Source organism: Brachionichthys hirsutus, chromosome 18 (genome assembly GCF_040956055.1).
Source record: "Brachionichthys hirsutus isolate HB-005 chromosome 18, CSIRO-AGI_Bhir_v1, whole genome shotgun sequence".
Classification (NCBI taxonomy): domain Eukaryota; kingdom Metazoa; phylum Chordata; class Actinopteri; order Lophiiformes; family Brachionichthyidae; genus Brachionichthys; species Brachionichthys hirsutus.
This window is the reverse complement of record NC_090914.1, coordinates 11,545,407-11,572,659: the sequence shown is the minus strand read 5'-3', so window position 1 is coordinate 11,572,659 and position 27,253 is coordinate 11,545,407. Positions and strand designations below refer to the sequence as shown.

Genomic DNA, 27,253 nt, shown 5'->3' with positions numbered 1-27,253 from the left:
ACCTGACAGACCTGATGTAGACCTGACATAGGACTGACATAGACCTGACAGACCTGACACAGAACTGACATAGACCTGACAGACCTGACATAGACCTGACAGACCTGACACAGAACTGACATAGACCTGACATAAAACTGATATAGAAATGACATAGAACATCATCGACCTGACATAGAACTGACATAGAACAATCATAGACCTGACATAGACCTGACATAGAGCAATCATAGACCTGACATAGACCTGACATAGAACAATCATAGACCTGACATAGAACTGACATAGAGCAATCATAGACCTGACATAGACCTGACATAGAACAATCATAGACCTGACATAGAACTGACATAGAGCCATCATAGACCTGACATAGAACATCATCGACCTGACATAGAACAATCATAGACCTGACATAGAACAATCATAGACCTGACATAGAACTGACATAGAGCAATCATAGACCTGACATAGACCTGACATAGAACAATCATAGACCTGACATAGAACTGACATAGAGCCATCATAGACCTGACATAGAACTGATATAGAACTGACATAGAACATCATCGACCTGACATAGAGCCATCATAGACCTGACATAGACCTGACATAAAACTGATATAGAGCCATCATAGACCTGACATAAAACTGATATAGAACTGACATAGAACATCATAGACCTGACATAGAACTGATATAGAACTGACATAGAACATCATCGACCTGACATAGAACTGACATAGAACTGTCTTAAGAACAAGCAAAACAAGGTTTTTATTGTCCAACGCTGCAAAGGAGGGCTCAAACCAGGTGAGTAGAAAGCTCAGAATGGAATACCTCAAATCTAGAATGTTTCTAGAAACATGCTAAACGACATCCGTGCACTGCAGGATGATCTGCTGATCCACTGGTGGTCATCTGGAACCCAGCCAATAATATCAACTATTGTTAAGACGAGGATATAAACGACAGCGAGCCTGAAACCTTTCAGAGCATTGAACTGCGATGTGATTCGTAGCGGGGATGACACGTTGACTTACTGATTCGCTTTCGGGCCTCGATCATTTCCTTCCCAAGCGCTCGAGCCTCGTCAGCCCTGTCCAGAAGAATGTGAGCGTGAATGGGTTAAATCAGGAGGAATGACAATAAAGCATCTATTACATACCTTTGTAGTGAAACTAAACTTAGAACTGGCTCCAGGCATCAATGCAGAGAGAAGAGAGAAGTGTGTCCTACACAAACGGGAAACGAACGCGTGTGTGCCACGGACCTCTGTCTCAGCAGGGTCTTGTTGTCCTCAATGGTCACATGGTCCTCATGGTCCTTGATGAAGGCCTCGAAGGCCTCTTGCTTCCCAACAGGTGGGCCTGCAGCAAGAGAAAAAGATCAATCAATGAAAGGAATACGACTTTTAGCAGAGGTTGCGTTTTCTCCCTCGTGTGTACCAGCAGATATCGATTCCGTCCAAAATATCATCGTTGGGATATTTATTCATTTTATTGTTAATCTTTGCCATTAAAAGCAAAAATACGAATATAGATATCAAAGTTAAATCTGAATTAAGTACGCGTGTTGTCATTCTGTGTTGGTGAATGTTGATAGAACGTCATGAACCTTTGTTAAATGCTTTTTAGCGGTGGCTTGGTCTGGAAACCATTTGCTTTGTTTTCCTTGTTTCCTTGTGCCACGGCAGGAAAAGAACAGGCATAACTAATAGCAGGAAGAGCGATGGCGTGCGTCCCGAGCCGGCGTGCACCCAGACACGGCTCACGCACACGCCCATGAGGCCTGCCGGTCAGACGTCCAAATTAAATGCAGCTACTAAATCAGATGTAGCATCCAGAACGGCTGAGCGGGACGTCACCGGTCCGCTCGGGACGCGCGAGCGAGCGCTTGCCCGAATGCAAGAAGACGTGGACGTTCACGGCTAGCGTCTTCTCGTCCCAGACAGGCGCAGAACTCATGTGGGAGGAATCCTGGGACGGCTAGGAACGCCGTTTCCTGACTTTTGGACCCTCTTGATTGGATCCAGGAGGCTTGCTGCAGGAGCCAAGCTCAACACAGTCATTTCGGGGCGGCTGGTCTTTGCTGTTGTTTAAACTGACATTCCAGGAATACCTGGGAGCGACGTGACATCATATTATGTTCTACTCGCTTCATTTGTGGGGTAACTGAGATCAGGCCAGCCCGATGATTCTTTTCCGTGCTTCCAGAGGAATGTGGCCCGGCTACTGTTACCATTTCAGCAAATTGCAGGAGAGAAATGCCATAAAATGAGGGATGACCACGCTTTTCCATCGTTGTAGAAGGAAAATGCATCAAAGTCATCAACTGTTTGGACGTTGGTGGACTAGTCTTTCTGGTGCATCGCTGTGGCCTCCCGAGGGGGAGCCTACTGTCAGCCTGGTAGAACCATTCACTGCTAATTACACGTAAGCAGGATTTGCACTCAGGTCCAAAGTTCCCTGTCAGGTTCAGGTTTCCTTCGAGTCTCTGTGAGCGCAGAAGGCTCCAGAGAGGAGTTGGATCCAGAGCGGCTCTGGTGTGCAGACAGCCTCGAGAGAAAGAGAAAACCTGAACTACTCACGTCGTTCTTCTGCGCTGGCGACGCTAGAACCCTGCGCAGAAGAACGCGCTGCGGAACGAGCGGGGCTGATTACGCTCCAGTCTGTGGGCGGGAACAGTTTCCACGGAAAGGTCATCATCATTACCTTTACAGTTTACAGGGACAAAAATCACCCTCTGTGTAACCAGAGGCCGTTGGCAACGGCAACAGACCCCTCGGATTAAGGCTAAATTAAAACACACACAAACAGTCGGTGACCCCGAGCACGAGGAAATGATCACTGCGGCACATTTGTTCTGAATTAGGACAGAACAAAGAACAAAGATCTAATGTTCGTACAGTTCGGTTACGAGCTTCCAAGTGGGCCGTGGAAAACAGGCCGTCCAGATGTGGAGCACATGATGTACCCATAATGCAGATGTACGACAGCTGTGTGCGTCTATTGTGTGTCTATTGCTGCACATTAAGAGGAATAACACACTCTGTGTTAACGGGAACATTCAAACATTCCTGACTCGGCTGCGCGTCGGGATTCCACGGTGTGAAAGTCAGAACCACCGGAGCTACATAAAAGCTGCCCCCCCCAGAGGAGAGTGTTTCTGGACAGCATCGAGTGTTCGCTGAGGGATTGTTGGGGACTGGTAGCAAACTGAGCAGAAAGAGACACAGCTGGACATTCCACGGAGGACATGCAACTACTGCATGTGGGAATTTTAAAGGATCGACAAAGTTTCAAGAGAATTGATAATAATTACTGCTGGCAGAGGTAATCACTTCTGCTGTCGTCCTTACCTGCGCTGGCGAGCGCTGCGGGAGGTTACCTGATCATCACATCTCAAAGCCAGATTGGGATTATACGGACGCGTTCAGTTTTGTGGCTCAGGGGATTCGGATTTCACGGCTGTGCAGACAGAAAGGCGGCCCGACGGTGGCGCTGGTAACGCGTCCGGGGTGCACCCTGCCGCTCTCCCAGCTGGGACAGGCTCCAGCAAGCGGCTGTCTCACCTACAAGACAATGGACGATGGATGGACGTGCACCGTCCCTGACCCTAACCCATCCAGCAGCACAGGGACAGAAACCAGAAACCCAAACGGGACCCAACACCCTGACATAGATGAGGGTAAAAGACAGGAAGTGCAAAGCAACAGCAAGCCATGACTAGAGGGCGGTCCGACGCGCGTGGGATCAGAGCCATCTCCTTGTACGACCCTCTTAAACATCCAACAGGCGCACAGAGGAAAGCAGCCGCCACAGCGGCGTCGTGAACGTGTCTTCTCACACCTCAGGTGTGGGCCAACGCTCCCAGACGTACACAGAAGGGGGGGGGGGGGGTCACTTCCTCTGCCGTCACTCACAAACACTGGCCACGACATTCGGGCTCCGCTGGAGAGAAAGCTCGGTTTAACAGCACGTTTACTTGTACGGGACATCCTGCGGCGTTGCATCGATGAAGACGATGAACAGGATGTAGACATGTGGCGTGGACACGGCAGCAGTAGTGCTAGTATAAGTATTTAAGGTGTAATCAGCAACAGAGGCTGTACTGCCTGCTGTTGACTTAGCGACAGGGTTACACTGCCCCCCCCCCCCCCCCCCCCAGAGTAGGGAACGGATGGATCATCTCAAATGCACATGATGACGGGCAGACATGGGGAGAGAGAGCAGACACGGAGAGAGAGAGCAGACACGGAGAGAGAGAGCAGACACGGAGAGAGAGAGCAGACACGGAGAGAGAGCGGACACGGAGAGAGAGCGGACACGGAGAGAGAGCAGAAACGGAGAGAGAGAGCAGAAACGGAGAGAGAGAGCAGACACGGAGAGAGAGAGAGCAGACACGGAGAAAGAGAGCAGACACGGAGAGAGAGAGCAGACACGGAGAGAGAGAGAGCAGACACGGAGAGAGAGAGCAGACACGGAGAGAGAGAGCAGACACGGAGAGAGAGAGCAGACACGGAGAGAGAGAGAGCAGACACGGAGAGAGAGAGCAGACACGGGGAGAGAGAGCAGACACGGAGAGAGAGCAGACACGGGGAGAGAGAGAGCAGACACGGAGAGAGAGAGCAGACACGGAGAGAGAGCAGACACGGGGAGAGAGAGCAGACACGGAGAGAGAGAGCAGAAATGGAGAGAGAGAGCAGACACGGAGAGAGAGCAGACACGGAGAGAGAGAGCAGACACGGAGAGAGAGAGCAGACACGGAGAGAGAGCAGACACGGGGAGAGAGAGCAGACACGGAGAGAGAGAGCAGACACGGAGAGAGAGAGCAGACACGGAGAGAGAGAGCAGACACGGAGAGAGAGCAGACACGGAGAGAGAGAGCAGAAACGGAGAGAGAGCAGACACGGAGAGAGAGCAGACACGGAGAGAGAGCAGACATGGAGAGAGAGCAGACACGGAGAGAGAGAGCAGACACGGAGAGAGAGAGTAGACACGGGGAGAGAGAGCAGACACGGAGAGAGAGCAGACACGGGGAGAGAGAGCAGACACGGGGAGAGAGAGCAGACACGGGGAGAGAGAGCAGAAACGGAGAGAGAGAGCAGACACGGAGAGAGAGCAGACATGGAGAGAGAGCAGACACGGAGAGAGAGAGCAGACATGGAGAGAGAGCAGACACGGAGAGAGAGAGCAGAAACGGAGAGAGAGCAGACACGGAGAGAGAGAGCAGACACGGAGAGAGAGAGCAGAAACGGAGAGAGAGCAGACACGGAGAGAGAGAGCAGAAACGGAGAGAGAGCAGACACGGAGAGAGAGAGCAGACACGGAGAGAGAGCAGACACGGGGAGAGAGCAGACACGGAGAGAGAGAGCAGACACGGAGAGAGAGAGCAGACACGGAGAGAGAGAGCAGACACGGAGAGAGAGAGCAGACATGGAGAGAGAGCAGACACGGGGAGAGAGCAGACACGGAGAGAGAGAGCAGACACGGAGAGAGAGAGCAGACACGGAGAGAGAGAGCAGACACGGAGAGAGAGAGCAGACACGGAGAGAGAGAGCAGACATGGAGAGAGAGCAGACACGGGGAGAGAGCAGACACGGAGAGAGAGAGCAGACACGGAGAGAGAGAGCAGACACGGAGAGAGAGAGCAGACACGGAGAGAGAGAGCAGACACGGAGAGAGAGAGCAGACACGGAGAGAGAGAGCAGACACGGAGAGAGAGCAGACACGGAGAGAGAGAGCAGAAATGGAGAGAGAGAGCAGACACGGAGAGAGAGAGCAGACACGGGGAGAGAGCAGACACGGAGAGAGAGAGCAGACACGGAGAGAGAGAGCAGACACGGAGAGAGAGAGCAGACACGGGGAGAGAGCAGACACGGAGAGAGAGAGCAGACACGGAGAGAGAGAGCAGACTCGGCTCGAACCTTTATCGGTACCTGTCCTCTTGCAGCGCGCTGCTCGTCCTCCGCCGGCTGAGGTCACGCTTGCACCCGTCGATGGCGGCGAGGCGCTCTGGCAGGGTGGGATCCGGCCGTTGGAGACATTAACAAGCCGAGCGGCGGCGTCCTCCGCCCTTCTTCTCTCCTTCTTCACCATCTTGATTAGGATACCTGAAGGCGCTGCGTTAAAGACTCTTTACATCAAATGAAACGCACACGGATGCGTTTCTGCTGAGGGTCATGCTGATTGGCCCCAGTGTGGTCACACACAGGAAGACTCGAATAAGCATGGCGACCCCCTGAATGCAGAACGGGGGCGCAGCACAAACACAACTCGGGCCAGTTCTAAATGTGGTTCTAAATCAAACCCAGGTCAGGGCGACCTCAGGCTGGAGCATCAGGTCTGACTTTGTGCAACGTTGAAATCGTTTCCCCTCCAATAACTTTTGACGACGCAGCGTCGGAGCGTCACTTAGAACATTTAGAACGCAGCCGGTCCTCAATTATTAACGACTCGGAGTCGTGTTCAGCGACGCGGTCTTCGGGACCTAGCTCCGGAGCAGCTGGATCTGATTCGGGCCTCGGAGGACAGAACCTACGACTGACCCTAACCTGCACAAGTTCTGAATGGCTCTTTGCAGCAACATGGCCGGTATTCATTGTACCAGTGTTCTGAGGGAAGCGCCGCTTCCTTCATCTCCTTTGGGCATTTTAAAGTAAATAAACATAATGAGACGGACTTATCGATGATGTCAGCAGCCAGCAAGGAGACCAAGCTGGTGGTCAGGCTGCCAGGAACCGGGGTCCTTTCTAAACGCGCACCCAAGCCCGTCCCAGTCGGGTCTGGATGCGTTGCTGACATGAATAAAACGTTACAGCCCGATAACGTGTTCATTCAGCTCCGGACCAGCGGGCCTGGTTTTCCACTATGAAAGGAACGCGATCACAACCCGTAATCTGGAGTCTGTTCTTCAAGCAGGTTCCTATCATGAGATTAGCAGACATCGAGCTGCGGCCAGACCGAAACTATGGCGGTCAGCAGACTATTTGGGACGCGAGGGAGAAAAAAGGGTCATTATCTTGAATGATAAATGGAAGTAGCTTCAGAGCTGGAGGCGTGCCTTCACATTCCTGTCAGGCAGCACAAAGGGGAACGATAACACACGCGTTCCGATGAAGGCAACGTCTCAGACGCAGCTCTGAAGATCGATGAAGGAACGCCGGCCAAGTTTTTTCATTCTCTGAAATCTTCACACATGCTGAACGCGAACATAAACGTCTACTACACAAACGTGCTCAAACAAAGATCATGATGTGGATTTAATCTCTTTCTCTCACTCTCTATTATACTGTCCAATGAAGAAGACACAAGCGGAAATAACAAAAATGCTTTTAGAGTGGCTGCAGCTGGCAGCAGAGGTAAAAAGCCAAACGCACTGGATCGTAGAACATAAAGACATCGTAGCCTCATTTTATATTACGATTACAGTATTACCGAGGAGCGTTTGAGCACGTGTGTCTCATCAGAATCTGAAGAAACAGGAACCTTCATCTGCTTTTAAGGGAAACATCCTACTCGAAGTCATACTTCTACTTTTTTTTTTAATGAAGCAAAGCAGTTCCTCTCAACGAGATAGGTAGGAAATGCACCGTTCAATTGTCTGGCGGAAAATGGTTTCACTTTATATCCCTGGATCAGCATCAGTACGAAATATTCAGCAATGTTCCTCCTCTGTGTCTCAAAGGGAAGCCTTGGACTTCCAAGCCCCTTCATGATCACAGCGGATTGATTAGCAGCAAGACGCCAAAGAACTGGTACTGAAATGTTCAATCTTATGCACTGTACTACAAAATACTGTACTCAGTGTTTGTATGTTTAGGGCTGGTAGATACTTCTACTCCTGTTGGAGGGTCCTGATACTTCTACTCCTGTTGGAGGGTCCAGATACTTCTAAACCTGTTGGAGAGTCCAGATACTTCTAAACCTGTTGGAGAGTCCAGATTCTCCTACTCCTGCACTACAACAGCACGATGGACGTGCTACAACACCACGATGGACGCGCTACAACAGCACGATGGACGCGCTACAACAGCACGATGGACGCGCTACAACAGCACGATGGACGCGCTACAACAGCACGATGGACGCGCTACAACACCACGATGGACGCGCTACAACAGCACGATGGACGCGCTACAACAACACGATGGACGCGCTACAACATCACGATGGACGCGCTACAACAACAGAATGGACGCGCTACAACACGATGGACGCGCTACAACAGCACGATGGACGCGCTACAACACAATGGACGTGCTACAACAGCACGATGGACGCGCTACAACAACACGATGGACGCGCTACAACACGATGGACGCGCTACAACAGCACGATGGACGCGCTACAACAGCACGATGGACGCGCTACAACACGATGGACGCGCTACAACAGCACGATGGACGCGCTACAACAACACGATGGACGCGCTACAACAGCACGATGGACGCGCTACAACAGCACAATGGACGCGCTACAACAACACGATGGACGCGCTACAACACGATGGACGCGCTACAACAGCACGATGGACGCGCTACAACAACACGATGGACGCGCTACAACAGCACGATGGACGCGCTACAACAGCACAATGGACGCGCTACAACAACACGATGGACGCGCTACAACAGCACGATGGACGCGCTACAGCACGATGGACGCGCTACAACAGCACGATGGACGCGCTACAACATCACGATGGACGCGCTACAACAGCACGATGGACGCGCTACAACACGATGGACGTGCTACAACAGCACGATGGACGCGCTACAACAACACGATGGACGCGCTACAACACGATGGACGCGCTACAACAGCACGATGGACGCGCTACAACACAATGGACGTGCTACAACAGCACGATGGACGCGCTACAACAACACGATGGACGCGCTACAACACGATGGACGCGCTACAACACGATGGACGTGCTACAACAGCACGATGGACGCGCTACAACAACACGATGGACGCGCTACAACGACACGATGGACGCGCTACAACAACACGATGAACGCGCTACAACAACACGATGTGTAGCGACGATGGACGCGCTACAACAGCACGATGGGCGCGCTACAACAGCACGATGGACGCGCTACAACAGCACGATGGACGCGCTACAACAACACAATGGACGCGCTACAACAACACGATGGACGCGCTACAACAGCACGATGGACGCGCTACAACAACACGATGGACGCGCTACAACAGCACGATGGACACGCTACAACAGCACGATGGACGCGCTACAACAACACGATGGACGCGCTACAACACGATAGACGCACTACAACAACACGATGGACGCGCTACAACAGCACGATGGACGCGCTACAACATCACGATGGACGCGTTACAACAGCACGATGGACGCGCTACAACACGATGGACGCGCTACAACACGATGGACGCGCTACAACACGATGGACGCACTACAACAACATGATTGACGCGCTACAACAGCACGATGGACGCGCTACAACAGCACGATGGACGCGCTACAACAGCACGATGGACGCGCTACAACAGCACGATGGACGCGCTACAACACAATGGACGCGCTACAACAACACGATGGACGCGCTACAACAGCACGATGGACGCGCTACAACAACACGATGGACGCGCTACAATAGCACGATGGACGCGCTACAACAACACGATGGACGCGCTACAACAGCACGATGGACGCGCTACAACAACACGATGGACGCGCTACAAAAGCACGATGGACGCGCTACAACAACACGATGGACGCGCTACAACAACACGATGGACGCGCTACAACGACATGATGGACGCGCTACAACAACACGATGTGTAGCGACGATGGACGCACTACAACAGCACGATGGACGCGCTACAACAGCACGATGGGCGCGCTACAACAGCACAATGGACGCGCTACAACAGCACGATGGACGCGCTACAACAACACGATGGACGCGCTACAACAGCACGATGGACGCGCTACAACAACACGATGGACGCGCTACAACAGCACGATGGACGCGCTACAACAGCACGATGGACGCGCTACAACAGCACGATGGACGCGCTACAACAGCACGATGGACGCGCTACAACAGCACGATGGACGCGCTACAACAGCACGATGGACGCGCTACAACAGCACGATGGACGCGCTACAACAGCACGATGGACGCGCTACAACAGCACGATGGACGCGCTACAACAGCACGATGGACGCGCTACAACAGCACGATGGACGCGCTACAACAGCACGATGGACGCGCTACAACAGCACGATGGACGCGCTACAACACCACGATGGACGCGCTACAACAGCACGATGGACGCGCTACAACAGCACGATGGACGCGCTACAACAGCACGATGGACGCGCTACAACAGCACGATGGACGCGCTACAACAGCACGATGGACGCGCTACAACAGCACGATGGACGCGCTACAACACCACGATGGACGCGCTACAACAGCACGATGGACGCGCTACAACAACACGATGGACGCGCTACAACAGCACGATGGACGCGCTACAACACCACGATGGACGCGCTACAACACGATGGACGCGCTACAACAGCACGATGGACGCGCTACAACATCACGATGGACGCGCTACAACACCACGATGGACGCGCTACAACAGCACGATGGACGCGCTACAACAGCACGATGGACGCGCTACAACAGCACGATGGACGCGCTACAACAACACGATGGACGCGCTACAACAGCACGATGGACGCGCTACAACAGCACGATGGACGCGCTACAACACCACGATGGACGCGCTACAACACGATGGACGCGCTACAACAGCACGATGGACGCGCTACAACATCACGATGGACGCGCTACAACACCACGATGGACGCGCTACAACAGCACGATGGACGCGCTACAACAACACGATGGACGCGCTACAACACGATAGACGCACTACAACAACACGATGGACGCGCTACAACAGCACGATGGACGCGCTACAACATCACGATGGACGCGTTACAACAGCACGATGGACGCGCTACAACACGATGGACGCGCTACAACACGATGGACGCGCTACAACACGATGGACGCACTACAACAACATGATTGACGCGCTACAACAGCACGATGGACGCGCTACAACAGCACGATGGACGCGCTACAACACAATGGACGCGCTACAACAACACGATGGACGCGCTACAACAACACGATGGACGCGCTACAATAGCACGATGGACGCGCTACAACAACACGATGGACGCGCTACAACAGCACGATGGACGCGCTACAACAACACGATGGACGCGCTACAAAAGCACGATGGACGCGCTACAACAACACGATGGACGCGCTACAACAACACGATGGACGCGCTACAACGACATGATGGACGCGCTACAACAACACGATGTGTAGCGACGATGGACGCACTACAACAGCACGATGGACGCGCTACAACAGCACGATGGGCGCGCTACAACAGCACAATGGACGCGCTACAACAGCACGATGGACGCGCTACAACAACACGATGGACGCGCTACAACAGCACGATGGACGCGCTACAACAACACGATGGACGCGCTACAACAGCACGATGGACGCGCTACAACAGCACGATGGACGCGCTACAACAGCACGATGGACGCGCTACAACAGCACGATGGACGCGCTACAACAGCACGATGGACGCGCTACAACAACACGATGGACGCGCTACAACAGCACGATGGACGCGCTACAACAGCACGATGGACGCGCTACAACAGCACGATGGACGCGCTACAACAGCACGATGGACGCGCTACAACAGCACGATGGACGCGCTACAACAGCACGATGGACGCGCTACAACAGCACGATGGACGCGCTACAACAGCACGATGGACGCGCTACAACACCACGATGGACGCGCTACAACAGCACGATGGACGCGCTACAACAGCACGATGGACGCGCTACAACAGCACGATGGACGCGCTACAACAGCACGATGGACGCGCTACAACAGCACGATGGACGCGCTACAACAGCACGATGGACGCGCTACAACAGCACGATGGACGCGCTACAACAGCACGATGGACGCGCTACAACACCACGATGGACGCGCTACAACACGATGGACGCGCTACAACAGCACGATGGACGCGCTACAACATCACGATGGACGCGCTACAACACCACGATGGACGCGCTACAACAGCACGATGGACGCGCTACAACAGCACGATGGACGCGCTACAACAGCACGATGGACGCGCTACAACAGCACGATGGACGCGCTACAACAACACGATGGACGCGCTACAACAGCACGATGGACGCGCTACAACAGCACGATGGACGCGCTACAACAGCACGATGGACGCGCTACAACAGCACGATGGACGCGCTACAACACCACGATGGACGCGCTACAACACGATGGACGCGCTACAACAGCACGATGGACGCGCTACAACATCACGATGGACGCGCTACAACACCACGATGGACGCGCTACAACAGCACGATGGACGCGCTACAACAGCACGATGGACGCGCTACAACAGCACGATGGACGCGCTACAACAGCACGATGGACGCGCTACAACAGCACGATGGACGCGCTACAACAGCACGATGGACGCGCTACAGCACGATGGACGCGCTACAGCACGATGGACGCGCTACAGCACGATGGACGCGCTACAACAGCACGATGGACGCGCTACAACAGCACGATGGACGCGCTACAACAGCACGATGGACGCGCTACAGCACGATGGACGCGCTACAACAGCACGATGGACGCGCTACAACACGATGGACAAGCTGATGGGGTCGGCGTCATGAATACCAGCAGCAGGTTGGATACAAGGACGGGTTTTAGGTTGAGTCAAACCCCCCAGCTCGATATATTCAGTCGATTTCCCAGGATCATGGTACGTTTCCTTTCTCTGCGTACGTCCAGCTCTTCTCCTTGACTTTCATCCAACAGCAGGTCGAAGCTGCCGCCTGCGAGTCAGAGCCGTGGGCTCCGTTGTCTTCAGCCGAATCTCACATCCAGTGGATCTCAGCGGCGTGGAGGCCCGTAGCAGACTGCGCCATTTGAAAGGATACTGATCTCATCGTCACGTTGCGCCAACATCTTCTTGAATTTGTCCGCCTCTGCTGCACGTTCTGGATCCGCTTCTTCACCCGTCGCCGCTGGCGCCGCTGGCCCGTCGCAGCACTCGTTCCCCCCACGTCCTTCCTTGTTGATGACCATAGTCTACAAGACACCACGTTGACTGCTACAAAGAGAGGGCCCCATCGCTGCGCATGGATATATTGCATAATGCTGCTAGATTGCTGAGACAGGAAACGCACCACTCCAGTTTGCCGTTGTGGAAAACACCGAACAGGAATCTCATTTCATGGATGTAAACCGTAAGGTCTCTCTGAGATTTCATAATTTTCCTAAAGTAACTCATCTCGTTTTCCTGTTTCCACGCGACTAAGCGATCCTGCAGGTTTACAGACATCTTGTTAAACAACCGGAGCTTTTCCTGCGCAGAGATGATTCAGCAGGAGAGAAGTCCAGCTGCTTCCAGACGTCTGGAACAGATCTCTCATTCATGTCCCACTCCTGTGACGGCATGCTGGACAGGCAACACTAAACCACCGAGGCTGTGCTGCACCTCTTATTTAACAGCCCTAAACAGACATGGCGACGCTAACAAAGTGCAGGAGACACGGACAGACATGGAGCGGGATCCATGTATCAGAAGTTCGGTTGGTTGATGTGTGCGAGCACACGGCTAGACGCCGCTACATGCGCTAGCTCGTTAAACACAAACGGTTTCCACAGCTGTCTGCAGGAAAAGCGTCAGAGGAATGGGCGCAGAGCCAAAAGCCAAACCACATCCAGACTTCATCAGAGTACAAATACACAATCGTGGACTGGGCAGCTCCAGGCTCTTCCTTCAGAGCATCAGTTGTCAACTAATGCATGCGGATATACGTGTGTAACGGTGAAAACGAGGCTTCACAGCAGCTCTATGACATGCCACGCCTCTGCTCGAATCAAAGGACCACCAAGTGTCCACACTGTGGCGCCGTAGGGAAACCAGCGGGTCTGGATTTATCTGCTCACGTCCTCTAAAGCTCCGCATTCAAGATCCAGTCGGGTTATAGCAACGCTTGAGGAAAAGATCGGGGTAGGCAGTAAAAAGACAGAGACAGAGACAGAGACACAGACACAGACACAGACACAGACACAGACACAGACAGAGACAGAGACAGAGGCAGAGACACAGACACAGACACAGACACAGACACAGACACAGACACAGACAGAGACAGAGACAGAGACAGACACAGACAGAGACAGACACACAGACACAGACACAGACACAGACAGAGACAGAGGCAGACAGAGAGAGAGACAGAGACACAGAGACAGACACAGACAGAGACAGACACACAGACACAGACACAGACAGAGACAGAAGCAGACAGAGAGAGAGACAGAGACACAGAGACAGAGACAGAGGCAGAGACAGACACAGACAGAGACAGAGACAGACACACAGACACAGACACAGACACAGACACAGACACAGACAGAGACAGAGACAGAGGCAGACAGAGAGAGAGACACAGACACAGACACAGACACAGACACAGACAGAAGCAGAGACAGACAGAGACAGAGACAGACAGAGACAGAGACAGACAGAGACAGAGACAGACAGAGACAGAGACAGAGACAGAGACACAGACAGAGACAGAAGCAGAGACAGACAGAGACAGACAGAGACAGAGACAGAAGCAGAGACAGACAGAGACAGACAGAGACAGAGACAGACAGAGACAGACAGAGACAGACAGAGACAGAGACAGACAGAGACAGAGGCAGAGGCAGAGGCAGAGGCAGAGACAGAGACAGAGACAGAGACAGAGACAGAGACAGAGACAGAGACACAGACACAGACACAGAGACAGAGACAGAGACAGAGACAGAGACAGAGACAGAGACAGAGACAGACAGAGACAGAGACAGAGACACAGACAGAGACAGAGACAGACGGAGGCCATGAGGGCGTGGCAGGTATACGTCACCTTCAGCAGGGAGAAACAGCACTGGATCTTCCTCATGTCTGGTCCCAGCGACAGAGTCATGGATGGATCAGGGTCATCCAGAAAGACTTGGACGGACTCTTTCATCCTACACACACGCACACACGCACACACACACGCACACACACACACACGCACTGTTAGAAGCTGTACAAGGCTGACAGAGCACTGAAGACAAATAATCCACAGGCTGAGCCCGGAGATGAGACAGACATGAACCAGGAAGGAAACAGCAACAAAAAGCCAGCATGTCCACTGGATGTGGTGACATCAGACACATTAACCACAAGCAGGGGGGGTCAAGGATAATCACCGAGGAAGGGAGGAAATAATAAAGCAGTAAATGCTGCATCAACGCTGGGTAATGACGGTGAGAGCAGGAGCGAGGCATTACAGTAAACGTGAACCCTGAAGATCTCAGACCAAATATATTTACTCAACCAGTAGAAATATAAAACAAAGTTCTTTTCCTGGACTCTAAACATCCCGACTGGTTCGCCATGGCCCCACACACACACACACACACACACACACACACACACACACACATGTGCGATGAATGTTACGCTTAATGCTGAAATGAGCCTTCCTCGTCTGCCACCGTGTACACTGGATGTGTATTACCAGTACTGGTACGTTTACAGTTAGGACTGTGTTCTCACTGAGCAGGTAGCATGATCCCCACCAATCAGAAGGGAGGCTCCGTAAGGCCCGCCCACTGGTCCTCAATGATGGGTCAAACTGAAAACAAATGTACCCGACGACGAGATACATGAAGCAGCTTAAACAGGAGCACAACGCTAATGCTGAACACGGGCCTCATTAGTCGACGTTTACTCAACCGTGCGACGAGATACGTGAAGCAGCTTAAACAGAAGCACAATGCTAATGCTGAACACGGGCCTCATTAGTCGACGTTTACTCAACCGTGCGACGAGATACGTGAAGCAGCTTAAACAGAAGCACAATGCTAATGCTGAACACGGGCCTCATTAGTCAACGTTTACTCAACCGTGCGACGAGATACGTGAAGCAGCTTAAACAGAAGCACAATGCTAATGCTGAACACGGGCCTCATTAGTCGACGTTTACTCAACCGTGCGACGAGATACGTGAAGCAGCTTAAACAGAAGCACAATGCTAATGCTGAACACGGGCCTCATTAGTCGACGTTTACTCAACCGTGCGACGAGATACGTGAAGCAGCTTAAACAGAAGCACAATGCTAATGCTGAACACGGGCCTCATTAGTCGACGTTTACTCAACCGTGCGACGAGATACGTGAAGCAGCTTAAACAGAAGCACAATGCTAATGCTGAACACGGGCCTCATTAGTCAACGTTTACTCAAACGTGCGACGAGATACATGAAGCAGCTTAAACAGAAGCACAATGCTAATGCTGAACACGGGCCTCATTAGTCAACGTTTACTCAAACGTGCGACGAGATACGTGAAGCAGCTTAAACAGAAGCACAATGCTAATGCTGAACACGGGCCTCATTAGTCAACGTTTACTCAAACGTGCGACGAGATACGTGAAGCAGCTTAAACAGAAGCACAATGCTAATGCTGAACACGGGCCTCATTAGTCGACGTTTACTCAACCGTGCGATGAGATACATGAAGCAGCTTAAACAGAAGCACAATGCTAATGCTGAACACGGGCCTCATTCGTCGACGTTTACTCAACCGTGCGACGAGATACATGAAGCAGCTTAAACAGGAGCACAATGCTAATGCTGAACACGGGCCTCATTAGTCAACGTTTACTCAACCGTGCGACGAGATACGTGAAGCAGCTTAAACAGAAGCACAATGCTAATGCTGAACACGGGCCTCATTCGTCGACGTTTACTCAACCGTGCGACGAGATACGTGAAGCAGCTTAAACAGAAGCACAATGCTAATGCTGAACACGGGCCTCAGTAGTCGACGTTTACTCAACCGTGCGACGAGATACATGAAGCAGCTTAAACAGAAGCACAATGCTAATGCTGAACACGGGCCTCATTAGTCAACGTTTACTCAACCGTGCGACGAGATACGTGAAGCAGCTTAAACAGAAGCACAATGCTAATGCTGAACACGGGCCTCATTAGTCGACGTTTACTCAACCGTGCGACGAGATACGTGAAGCAGCTTAAACAGAAGCACAATGCTAATGCTGAACACGGGCCTCATTAGTCAACGTTTACTCAACCGTGCGACGAGATACATGAAGCAGCTTAAACAGAAGCACAATGCTAATGCTGAACACGGGCCTCATTAGTCGACGTTTACTCAACCCTGCGCCATCCTGGGGCGAGAACGAAGCAAAGACTTGGGGATCCTGAAAACAAGAAAACCAACGGACCGACCTTCTGATGTATGAAATAAGCAAGTAATGGAACTCAAGACTGTGAAACGTCATTTTCCTAAAAGAAAAGCACTTTTTGATTCTTTTCATCAATGCTGGACCAAAAGACTAAAACGACTGAAAACCGATTCAAACGTTACATTTCAGCGGTCGGACAGTCGCTGCCAGACAAACCAAAGAACTGGACGGTGGAGAACCTGATGATGCGTAGAGACCACATCCAACTCGGAGATTGGGATCGCGCACCCCCCTGGGCCCCTCGAGGGCTCTCTAAATGAGGCGCTGTAATATTCAGTGCAGTCTGTGGAGTGGCAGCATTCCCTGGGCGCTACAAGAAGGACACGCGAGACGTCCCGGAGACGTCTCCACGGAGTCGACCAGCGGTTGACGTACTTGTGAACCTCCTCCGCAGTGAGCTGCTCGTTTCGCTGTTCTCCCATCACCAAGGCCAGTTCTTCCTTCAGGGACTGGATCTCTCTCTTCAAACGAGCTATTTCCTGAAACACAAACAGGAACGTCGGGGTCGCAGCTGTCTGAGCGCTCAAGCAGAGACGCAGACAGAACCCAACAAAGACGCGTGGCTTCATGAAGAAGTCGTTAGAGCAGACACATCCTGGACTTGGTTAGCATGTTCTCCCCCCGACAGCTGGTTCAAAGCTGGGCACGCATTAGCTTTGGATGCTCAATAGCATTAGCTACAGAGTTCAGATCTATATATGAAGTCTAGAACGGAGGAGCATCCCCAGGAAGGATCCGCCTCTCAAAGGTAATCTGTCTAGAAGCCATTTAAAGTGGGCAATTAGCTTTAGCTCTGATAACCGGATGTGGATCGTTTGAAACATTGAAGAAGGTTATAAAAATACAATGCTGTCAATCTACCAACCAATCAGCTTGATGCCTCCACAGCGAGCTTTTACAAGATGCTAAGGGGGCTTTCCCTTGAAAAGGAGCGAGCGCAACTCTCTGCTTGAAATCAAAGTGGAGCAGCAACAACATTAGCAAGCTAACACCAAAATGAATGGGTTGTGTCGTTGCTGAAAGAAGGCGAGAGTCCTGCACGAATCCCGACAGAGAACAGGAAACGAACCCTCATCCTCACCCCAACAGCTGATCTTCATACGCTAGTTTAGCCTCAGACTCATACCCCCTCCATATTTACATATATTTACATATATATATATACTATGTCAATGATGCTGTTCCTTATTCCGTTCATTGAGAAATTCACACATGCACCTCTTTGGCCTCCTTCAAAACGGCCCTAAAAATACACCTTTCAGGGGGACAGAAACGGAGATAGTCATCACGACTCTCTCCGGATCAAACCCCCCCCCCCTCCTTTTTTTTGTCCACCTACGTTGCACATATTAAGTGTCTTTGTAATTTATTGTAATTTGTTGTCATTCATTGTAAGTTTGCATCTGTGGTGTAAAATTATTTTTATTTTTTTATTTTATTTTCCTAATGTTACTTTGCATCAATTGAGTTATTGAATATTGGTTTTATTTTTATTTGTATTGTTAAATGTCGATGATTTATGTACGAAGGACTTTCAACGGAAACAAGACCGCAAGGGCTTTTTAGAAATGCTCCTCTTAGACAGGATGTTTGACTGTACTTGTACTGTAATACATGCTACTGTGTGACTGTACTTGTACTGTAATACATGCTACTGTTTGACTGTACTTGTACTGTAATACATGCTACTGTTTGACTGTACTTGTACTGTAATACATGCTACTGTTTGACTGTACTTGTACTGTAATACATGCTACTGTGTGACTGTACTTGTACTGTAATACATGCTACTGTGTGACTGTACTTGTACTGTAATACATGCTACTGTGTGGCTGTACTTGTACTGTAATACATGCTACTGTGTGGCTGTACTTGTACTGTAATACATGCTACTGTGTGGCTGTACTTGTACTGTAATACATGCTACTGTTTGACTGTATTTGTACTGTAATACATGCTACTGTGTGACTGTACTTGTACTGTAATACATGCTACTGTGTGACTGTACTTGTACTGTAATACATGCTACTGTTTACTGTACTTGTACTGTAATACATGCTACTGTGTGACTGTACTTGTACTGTAATACATGCTACTGTGTGACTGTACTTGTACGGTAATACATGCTACTGTTTGACTGTACTTGTACTGTAATACATGCTACTGTGTGACTGTACTTGTACTGTAATACATGCTACTGTGTGACTGTACTTGTACGGTAATACATGCTACTGTTTGACCGTACTTGTACTGTAATACATGCTACTGTGTGACTGTACTTGTACTGTAATACATGCTACTGTGTGACTGTACTTGTACTGTAATACATGCTACTGTGTGACTGTACTTGTACGGTAATACATGCTACTGTTTGACTGTACTTGTACTGTAATACATGCTACTGTGTGACTGTACCTGTACTGTAATACATGCTACTGTGTGACTGTACTTGTACTGTAATACATGCTACTGTGTGACTGTACTTGTACTGTAATACATGCTACTGTGTGACTGTACTTGTACAGTAATACATGCTACTGTTTGACTGTACTTGTACTGTAATACATGCTACTGTTTGACTGTACTTGTACTGTAATACATGCTACTGTGTGACTGTACTTGTACTGTAATACATGCTACTGTGTGACTGTACTTGTACTGTAATACATGCTACTGTGTGACTGTACTTGTACTGTAATACATGCTACTGTGTGACTGTACTGGTACTGTAATACATGCTACTGTGTGACTGTACTTGTACTGTAATACATGCTACTGTGTGACTGTACTTGTACTGTAATACATGCTACTGTGTGACTGTACTGGTACTGTAATACATGCTACTGTGTGACTGTACTTGTACTGTAATACATGCTACTGTGTGACTGTACTGGTACTGTAATACACGCTATCTAATAAATATATTCATCATCATCATCATCACACAAAGTGCCGACTGTGCGGCGCCAACAGAAAGCTGTTAGAGAGCAAAAGGTCATCAAGGTCAAAGGTCAGAATGAAGCATCAGAGCAGAGGATTTTCAGCTCTACTCTTCACGTATTTCCTGGGAATCCATCTCAGACGCCGTCACAGCGATCTCAAGAGGGCCTTGAGAACAAACGGCGCCGTGGTGAGCTTTGGGTCTGGTGCCACCCGCCGTGAACCCCTCACCAACGCCACGCCCTACGGCTCTTTTTTGGAACTCCTGGTCTGATGTAATCCTCCCAGATGTGGGTCAGCAGGATCGTGTAGTCTATTTCAGAACGCCACGGCGCCGCGGCAGGCTCCCACTCCGAATAAAACAGCCTCGTGTGACGGATGCTGGCAATGCCACCCAACACCATGTGGGCGCAGCAACGCACAATGCCGACTCCTACGACAGAAGATTGTTCAGTGACACCGAGATGAGTCTCGTTTTCAAATGAAGGAAACATCCTGCGTGACCGCCCCAGAGCAAACCGCTGGTACTGCGCCGTGAACGCCGGCGACGCTTTAGAGGCGTGACCGCCCCAGAGCAAACCGCTGGTACTGCGCCGTGAACGCCGGCGACGCTTTAGAGGCGTGACCGCCCCAGAGCAAACCGCTGGTACTGCGCCGTGAACGCCGGCGACGCTTTAGAGGCGTGACCGCCCCAGAGTAAACCGCTGGTACTGCACCGTGAACGCCGGCGACGCTTTAGAGGCGTGACCGCCCCAGAGTAAACCGCTGGTACTGCGCCGTGAACGGCGGCGACGCGCTTTAGAGGCGTGACCACCCCAGAGTAAACCGCTGGTACTGCGCCGTGAACGCCGGCGACGCTTTAGAGGCGTGACCGCCCCAGAGCAAACCGCTGGTACTGCACCGTGAACGCCGGCGACGCTTTAGAGGCGTGACCGCCCCAGAGCAAACCGCTGGTACTGCGCCGTGAACGCCGGCGACGCTTTAGAGGCGTGACCGCCCCAGAGCAAACCGCTGGTACTGCGCCGTGAACGCCGGCGACGCTTTAGAGGCGTGACCGCCCCAGAGTAAACCGCTGGTACTGCACCGTGAACGCCGGCGACGCTTTAGAGGCGTGACCGCCCCAGAGTAAACCGCTGGTACTGCGCCGTGAACGCCGGCGACGCTTTAGAGGCGTAACCGCCCCAGAGCAAACCGCTGGTACTGCGCCGTGAACGCCGGCGACGCTTTAGAGGCGTAACCGCCCCAGAGCAAACCGCTGGTACTGCACCGTGAACGCCGGCGACGCTTTAGAGGCGTGACCGCCCCAGAGTAAACCGCTGGTACTGCGCCGTGAACGCCGGCGACGCTTTAGAGGCGTGACCGCCCCAGAGTAAACCGCTGGTACTGCGCCGTGAACGCCGGCGACGCTTTAGAGGCGTAACCGCCCCAGAGCAAACCGCTGGTACTGCGCCGTGAACGCCGGCGACGCTTTAGAGGCGTGACCGCCCCAGAGCAAACCGCTGGTACTGCACCGTGAACGCCAGCGACGCTTTAGAGGCGTGACCGCCCCAGAGCAAACCGCTGGTACTGCACCGTGAACGCCGGCGACGCTTTAGAGGCGTGACCGCCCCAGAGCAAACCGCTGGTACTGCACCGTGAACGCCGGCGACGCTTTAGAGGCGTGACCGCCCCAGAGTAAACCGCTGGTACTGCGCCGTGAACGCCGGCGACGCTTTAGAGGCGTAACCGCCCCAGAGCAAACCGCTGGTACTGCGCCGTGAACGCCGGCGACGCTTTAGAGGCGTAACCGCCCCAGAGCAAACCGCTGGTACTGCGCCGTGAACGCCGGCGACGCTTTAGAGGCGTGACCGCCCCAGAGTAAACCGCTGGTACTGCGCCGTGAACGCCGGCGACGCTTTAGAGGCGTAACCGCCCCAGAGCAAACCGCTGGTACTGCACCGTGAACGCCGGCGACGCTTTAGAGGCGTGACCGCCCCAGAGTAAACCGCTGGTACTGCACCGTGAACGCCAGCGACGCTTTAGAGGCGTGACCGCCCCAGAGCAAACCGCTGGTACTGCACCGTGAACGCCGGCGACGCTTTAGAGGCGTGACCGCCCCAGAGCAAACCGCTGGTACTGCGCCGTGAACGCCGGCGACGCTTTAGAGGCGTGACCGCCCCAGAGCAAACCGCTGGTACTGCACCGTGAACGCCGGCGACGCTTTAGAGGCGTGACCGCCCCAGAGCAAACCGCTGGTACTGCACCGTGAACGCCGGCGACGCTTTAGAGGCGTGACCGCCCCAGAGTAAACCGCTGGTACTGCACCGTGAACGCCGGCGACGCTTTAGAGGCGTGACCGCCCCAGAGCAAACCGCTGGTACTGCGCCGTGAACGCCGGCGACGCTTTAGAGGCGTGACCGCCCCAGAGCAAACCGCTGGTACTGCACCGTGAACGCCGGCGACGCTTTAGAGGCGTGACCGCCCCAGAGCAAACCGCTGGTACTGCACCGTGAACGCCGGCGACGCTTTAGAGGCGTGACCGCCCCAGAGTAAACCGCTGGTACTGCACCGTGAACGCCGGCGACGCTTTAGAGGCGTAACCGCCCCAGAGCAAACCGCTGGTACTGCCCCGTGAACGCCGGCGACGCTTTAGAGGCGTGACCGCCCCAGAGCAAACCGCTGGTACTGCACCGTGAACGCCGGCGACGCTTTAGAGGCGTGACCGCCCCAGAGTAAACCGCTGGTACTGCGCCGTGAACGCCGGCGACGCTTTAGAGGCGTGACCACCCCAGAGCAAACCGCTGGTACTGCGCCGTGAACGCCGGCGACGCTTTAGAGGCGTGACCACCCCAGAGCAAACCGCTGGTACTGCACCGTGAACGCCAGCGACGCTTTAGAGGCGTGACCGCCCCAGAGCAAACCGCTGGTACTGCACCGTGAACGCCGGCGACGCTTTAGAGGCGTGACCGCCCCAGAGCAAACCGCTGGTACTGCACCGTGAACGCCGGCGACGCTTTAGAGGCGTGACCGCCCCAGAGTAAACCGCTGGTACTGCGCCGTGAACGCCGGCGACGCTTTAGAGGCGTAACCGCCCCAGAGCAAACCGCTGGTACTGCGCCGTGAACGCCGGCGACGCTTTAGAGGCGTAACCGCCCCAGAGCAAACCGCTGGTACTGCGCCGTGAACGCCGGCGACGCTTTAGAGGCGTGACCGCCCCAGAGTAAACCGCTGGTACTGCGCCGTGAACGCCGGCGACGCTTTAGAGGCGTAACCGCCCCAGAGCAAACCGCTGGTACTGCACCGTGAACGCCGGCGACGCTTTAGAGGCGTGACCGCCCCAGAGTAAACCGCTGGTACTGCACCGTGAACGCCAGCGACGCTTTAGAGGCGTGACCGCCCCAGAGCAAACCGCTGGTACTGCACCGTGAACGCCGGCGACGCTTTAGAGGCGTGACCGCCCCAGAGCAAACCGCTGGTACTGCACCGTGAACGCCGGCGACGCTTTAGAGGCGTGACCGCCCCAGAGTAAACCGCTGGTACTGCACCGTGAACGCCGGCGACGCTTTAGAGGCGTGACCGCCCCAGAGCAAACCGCTGGTACTGCACCGTGAACGCCGGCGACGCTTTAGAGGCGTGACCGCCCCAGAGCAAACCGCTGGTACTGCACCGTGAACGCCGGCAACGCTTTAGAGGCGTGACCGCCCCAGAGTAAACCGCTGGTACTGCACCGTGAACGCCGGCGACGCTTTAGAGGCGTAACCGCCCCAGAGCAAACCGCTGGTACTGCCCCGTGAACGCCGGCGACGCTTTAGAGGCGTGACCGCCCCAGAGCAAACCGCTGGTACTGCACCGTGAACGCCGGCGACGCTTTAGAGGCGTGACCGCCCCAGAGTAAACCGCTGGTACTGCGCCGTGAACGCCGGCGACGCTTTAGAGGCGTGACCACCCCAGAGCAAACCGCTGGTACTGCGCCGTGAACGCCGGCGACGCTTTAGAGGCGTGACCACCCCAGAGCAAACCGCTGGTACTGCGCCGTGAACGCCGGCGACGCTTTAGAGGCGTGACCGCCCCAGAGCAAACCGCTGGTACTGCGCCGTGAACGCCGGCGACGCTTTAGAGGCGTGACCGCCCCAGAGCAAACCGCTGGTACTGCACCGTGAACGCCGGCGACGCTTTAGAGGCGCGCTCTCCCGTCGTATAACGCCCACAAGTCTGCAGCTATTCTGGGATGTTTTTTTAATGAATAAAGAGGAGTCACTGTTTCCAATACTTTTAAAGAGCGGCAAGGTCTTTTACCGCCTGCAACAAACTGATAACAGATGTTCCATGATCCTGCAGACATTTCAGACTCGGGCACGAAGGACTGCGCCGTGCGACAGCACTTATAAACTCCCTAGTCCTCCGAGGCCAGCCAGAGGAGGGAGACGAGGAGAGAGAGACCGCCACGGGATCTCACTGGCTGGTTTTGATCGGGCCCCTGCTGGACTCACGGGTCAGAACCTCAGAACTAGTCAGAGCTGTGCTCTCAAAGCGACGAATAGTCCAAGTTCAGCAGCGGCACACAGTTGGATACCAACCAATAGGACACGATGCTCATGTTTGTCCCAGGTACACGCCTGATATAAATGGAAGATCAAATAAGTGTTGGTGGCTGCCTCCGAGGGCAGGCCTGGATCAGAATGGGCTAAAAGATGCCACTGTGTGGTCGCTGCAGCTGAAGCCATTAAGATCAAAGGTCACTCGCAGCACCGCATTCCTTCCTGCTCCATGAGAGACTTGTTAGACGCTTTATTTGGTTTGGGTGGATTCCTGCCTCTCAAGCTTTGAAGACGACGATATAAGAACACAGAATCCATGTGCAGTCTGGATAATGCGTCAAATGCAGGATTGAAAACGTCCCAGAAAAGGTTTTAATCAATGGCCAGTGTGCCTTCGGACGGGGCAGGCCAAAAGAAATGCGACCCCAAACCACAAAGAATGACATCATTCCAATCTGCAAACGGCACTGCTGACTTTTCTCCTCAGTAAACCAGGAAGACAGACAGACGGGGAGACGGGGAGACGGATGCAAAAGGAGACGCACACTCACAAGTCCTTAGCCAAAGACAAGACGTTTGCCTGTGGACTTGGGGTCGCACCGGGGTCCGGACCAAAGTGGGAGCAGCCAGACACCGTCACAATTACTGGGCTGGCCACAGACTCTCTTAAAAAGACCTCTCCAGGGTTTGCAAATGGCCAGCCAGGTTTCGGCAGCCGTAATCCGGGAGCAGTTGATCCTGAGCAAGGCAGCAGATATGAGCGTGGCAGAGACGCCTTCCCAGCAACCCCAGGTCTGCCTCTAGAAATGCTGCCTGCTGTGAGTCTGTGGCAGATATGTCATTTTCCTATTACTCATAAAACTGCATAACTGTAGTAAAACACAGCTATGGAAGTACAGTGGGTGGCGCGTCGGATTCCTTTCTATGTGGAGCTGGTATCGTTCGGATGTTCTCCCTGTGCTCCGGCTTCCTTCCATCTCCAACGAAACGACGCTTCGATGAGGTGGAAGGTCTATGAAAAACTTGTGAATGATCTGTAGATGATACTACAGTACATACTGTACTACCGCACACGCAGTACATCCATTGTTATTTGGAACAACTTCAAAATCTGGGTTCTTCTCCAACCTACAATTACAATTATGAATTCATGTTACTGAAGATAAACAGCCGGCCCTCTCAATTTAAGAATGTTCAACCGTGTCTGGGAAGGAACGCTGGGACGCTCTGCGCTCGCCTCTGCTTCCTGGTACGAATGTGTATAAAGACACACTGTAGTACACTCCAATGTAAAGTCTACAGACGCTGTGAGCATTGAGCTACAACACAACTAGAGGCAGTCAAACAGACAAAAAGGGAATGAAAGTAAACTCGCTCTGCTTCTTTTAAAATAAAGGATACCGGTAAAAAAACACTGTCTGTCCGTCCGTCCGTCCTTAGAAAGATTACAGAAAAACTGATGAAATAAAATCTGAAGATGGTCTTGGTCTAACTTAGATCCATGAAATTCTGAGAGCGATCCGGATACCCGTCTGGGTACAATAAATATCTGAAATTTCCCATTTACTTATAAAGGTTAGGGTTAGGGTTAGGGTAAAAGTTGTAAAATCTGAATTCAATTCACTCCCCAAACATCCCAGTCATGAAGGGGTCCGATCAGAACCATCACCAAACACGTACCGGTTCTGATCCAGAATGAGGTCAGGAACAAATATTACATTTTAACATTAAACCCATTTATGGACTTAAAATAAACTTCAGCTCTGATTCACTTTGACTTCCGGTACTGATCCAGATCACCATGTGGACGGTGTAGATCCAGTTAGGGGGGAGATGCACTTGTTTTAGAGGAGCATGGTGGAGGTTTGCTCCCCGAGTGGTTCTCTACTTTGGCATTGAGAACCCAGAGAAGATGCTCGAGTCGAGCTCACGATGACTGAAGCTGAGGCGTGTCGGTAAAACCCGTTTCCTGATCAGCAGGCACGACGGCCTGGCCACGGCGAGCGCAGTCATTGTGCGGCGGTGTGCTTGTGTAGCTAAACTAAGAGGCTGGACGGTTGTGTGTCTCGATGTCTCACCAGGGCAGGCTCCAGTTCCTCATTCAGCACCGCCTCATTCTTGATGAGAGCCACTCGCTGTGCGAAGCGGCAGGTCGAGATGGACTCCTGGAGACGACATCCTTATCACCTTTAATCACCTTTAATCACCTTTAATCACCTTTAATCACCTTTAACGTTCGTTCTCCAGAGTGCTGCTGCAGAAAACTGATTGGGTGAAGTAAAACACTAAAAACTAAAACAAAACCTCCCTCACT

The 27,253-nt window shown here is 52.6% G+C and overlaps 1 protein-coding gene across 1 annotated transcript in view; it reads right to left on the bottom strand.

Moving 5' to 3' along the window:
• The window catches only part of kif6 (kinesin family member 6), a 51,145-nt gene that overhangs the window by 12,854 nt on the left and 11,038 nt on the right, over positions 1–27,253 (bottom strand). The window contains exons 9-15 of the mRNA XM_068751835.1: positions 27,018–27,104; positions 17,858–17,961; positions 15,089–15,194; positions 13,106–13,256; positions 5,942–6,115; positions 1,274–1,370; positions 1,044–1,099 (exon numbers count right to left, since the gene is read on the bottom strand). Coding sequence (XP_068607936.1) covers positions 1,044–1,099; positions 1,274–1,370; positions 5,942–6,115; positions 13,106–13,256; positions 15,089–15,194; positions 17,858–17,961; positions 27,018–27,104 — 775 coding nt within the window. The remainder of the gene's footprint in view (positions 1–1,043; positions 1,100–1,273; positions 1,371–5,941; positions 6,116–13,105; positions 13,257–15,088; positions 15,195–17,857; positions 17,962–27,017; positions 27,105–27,253) is intronic.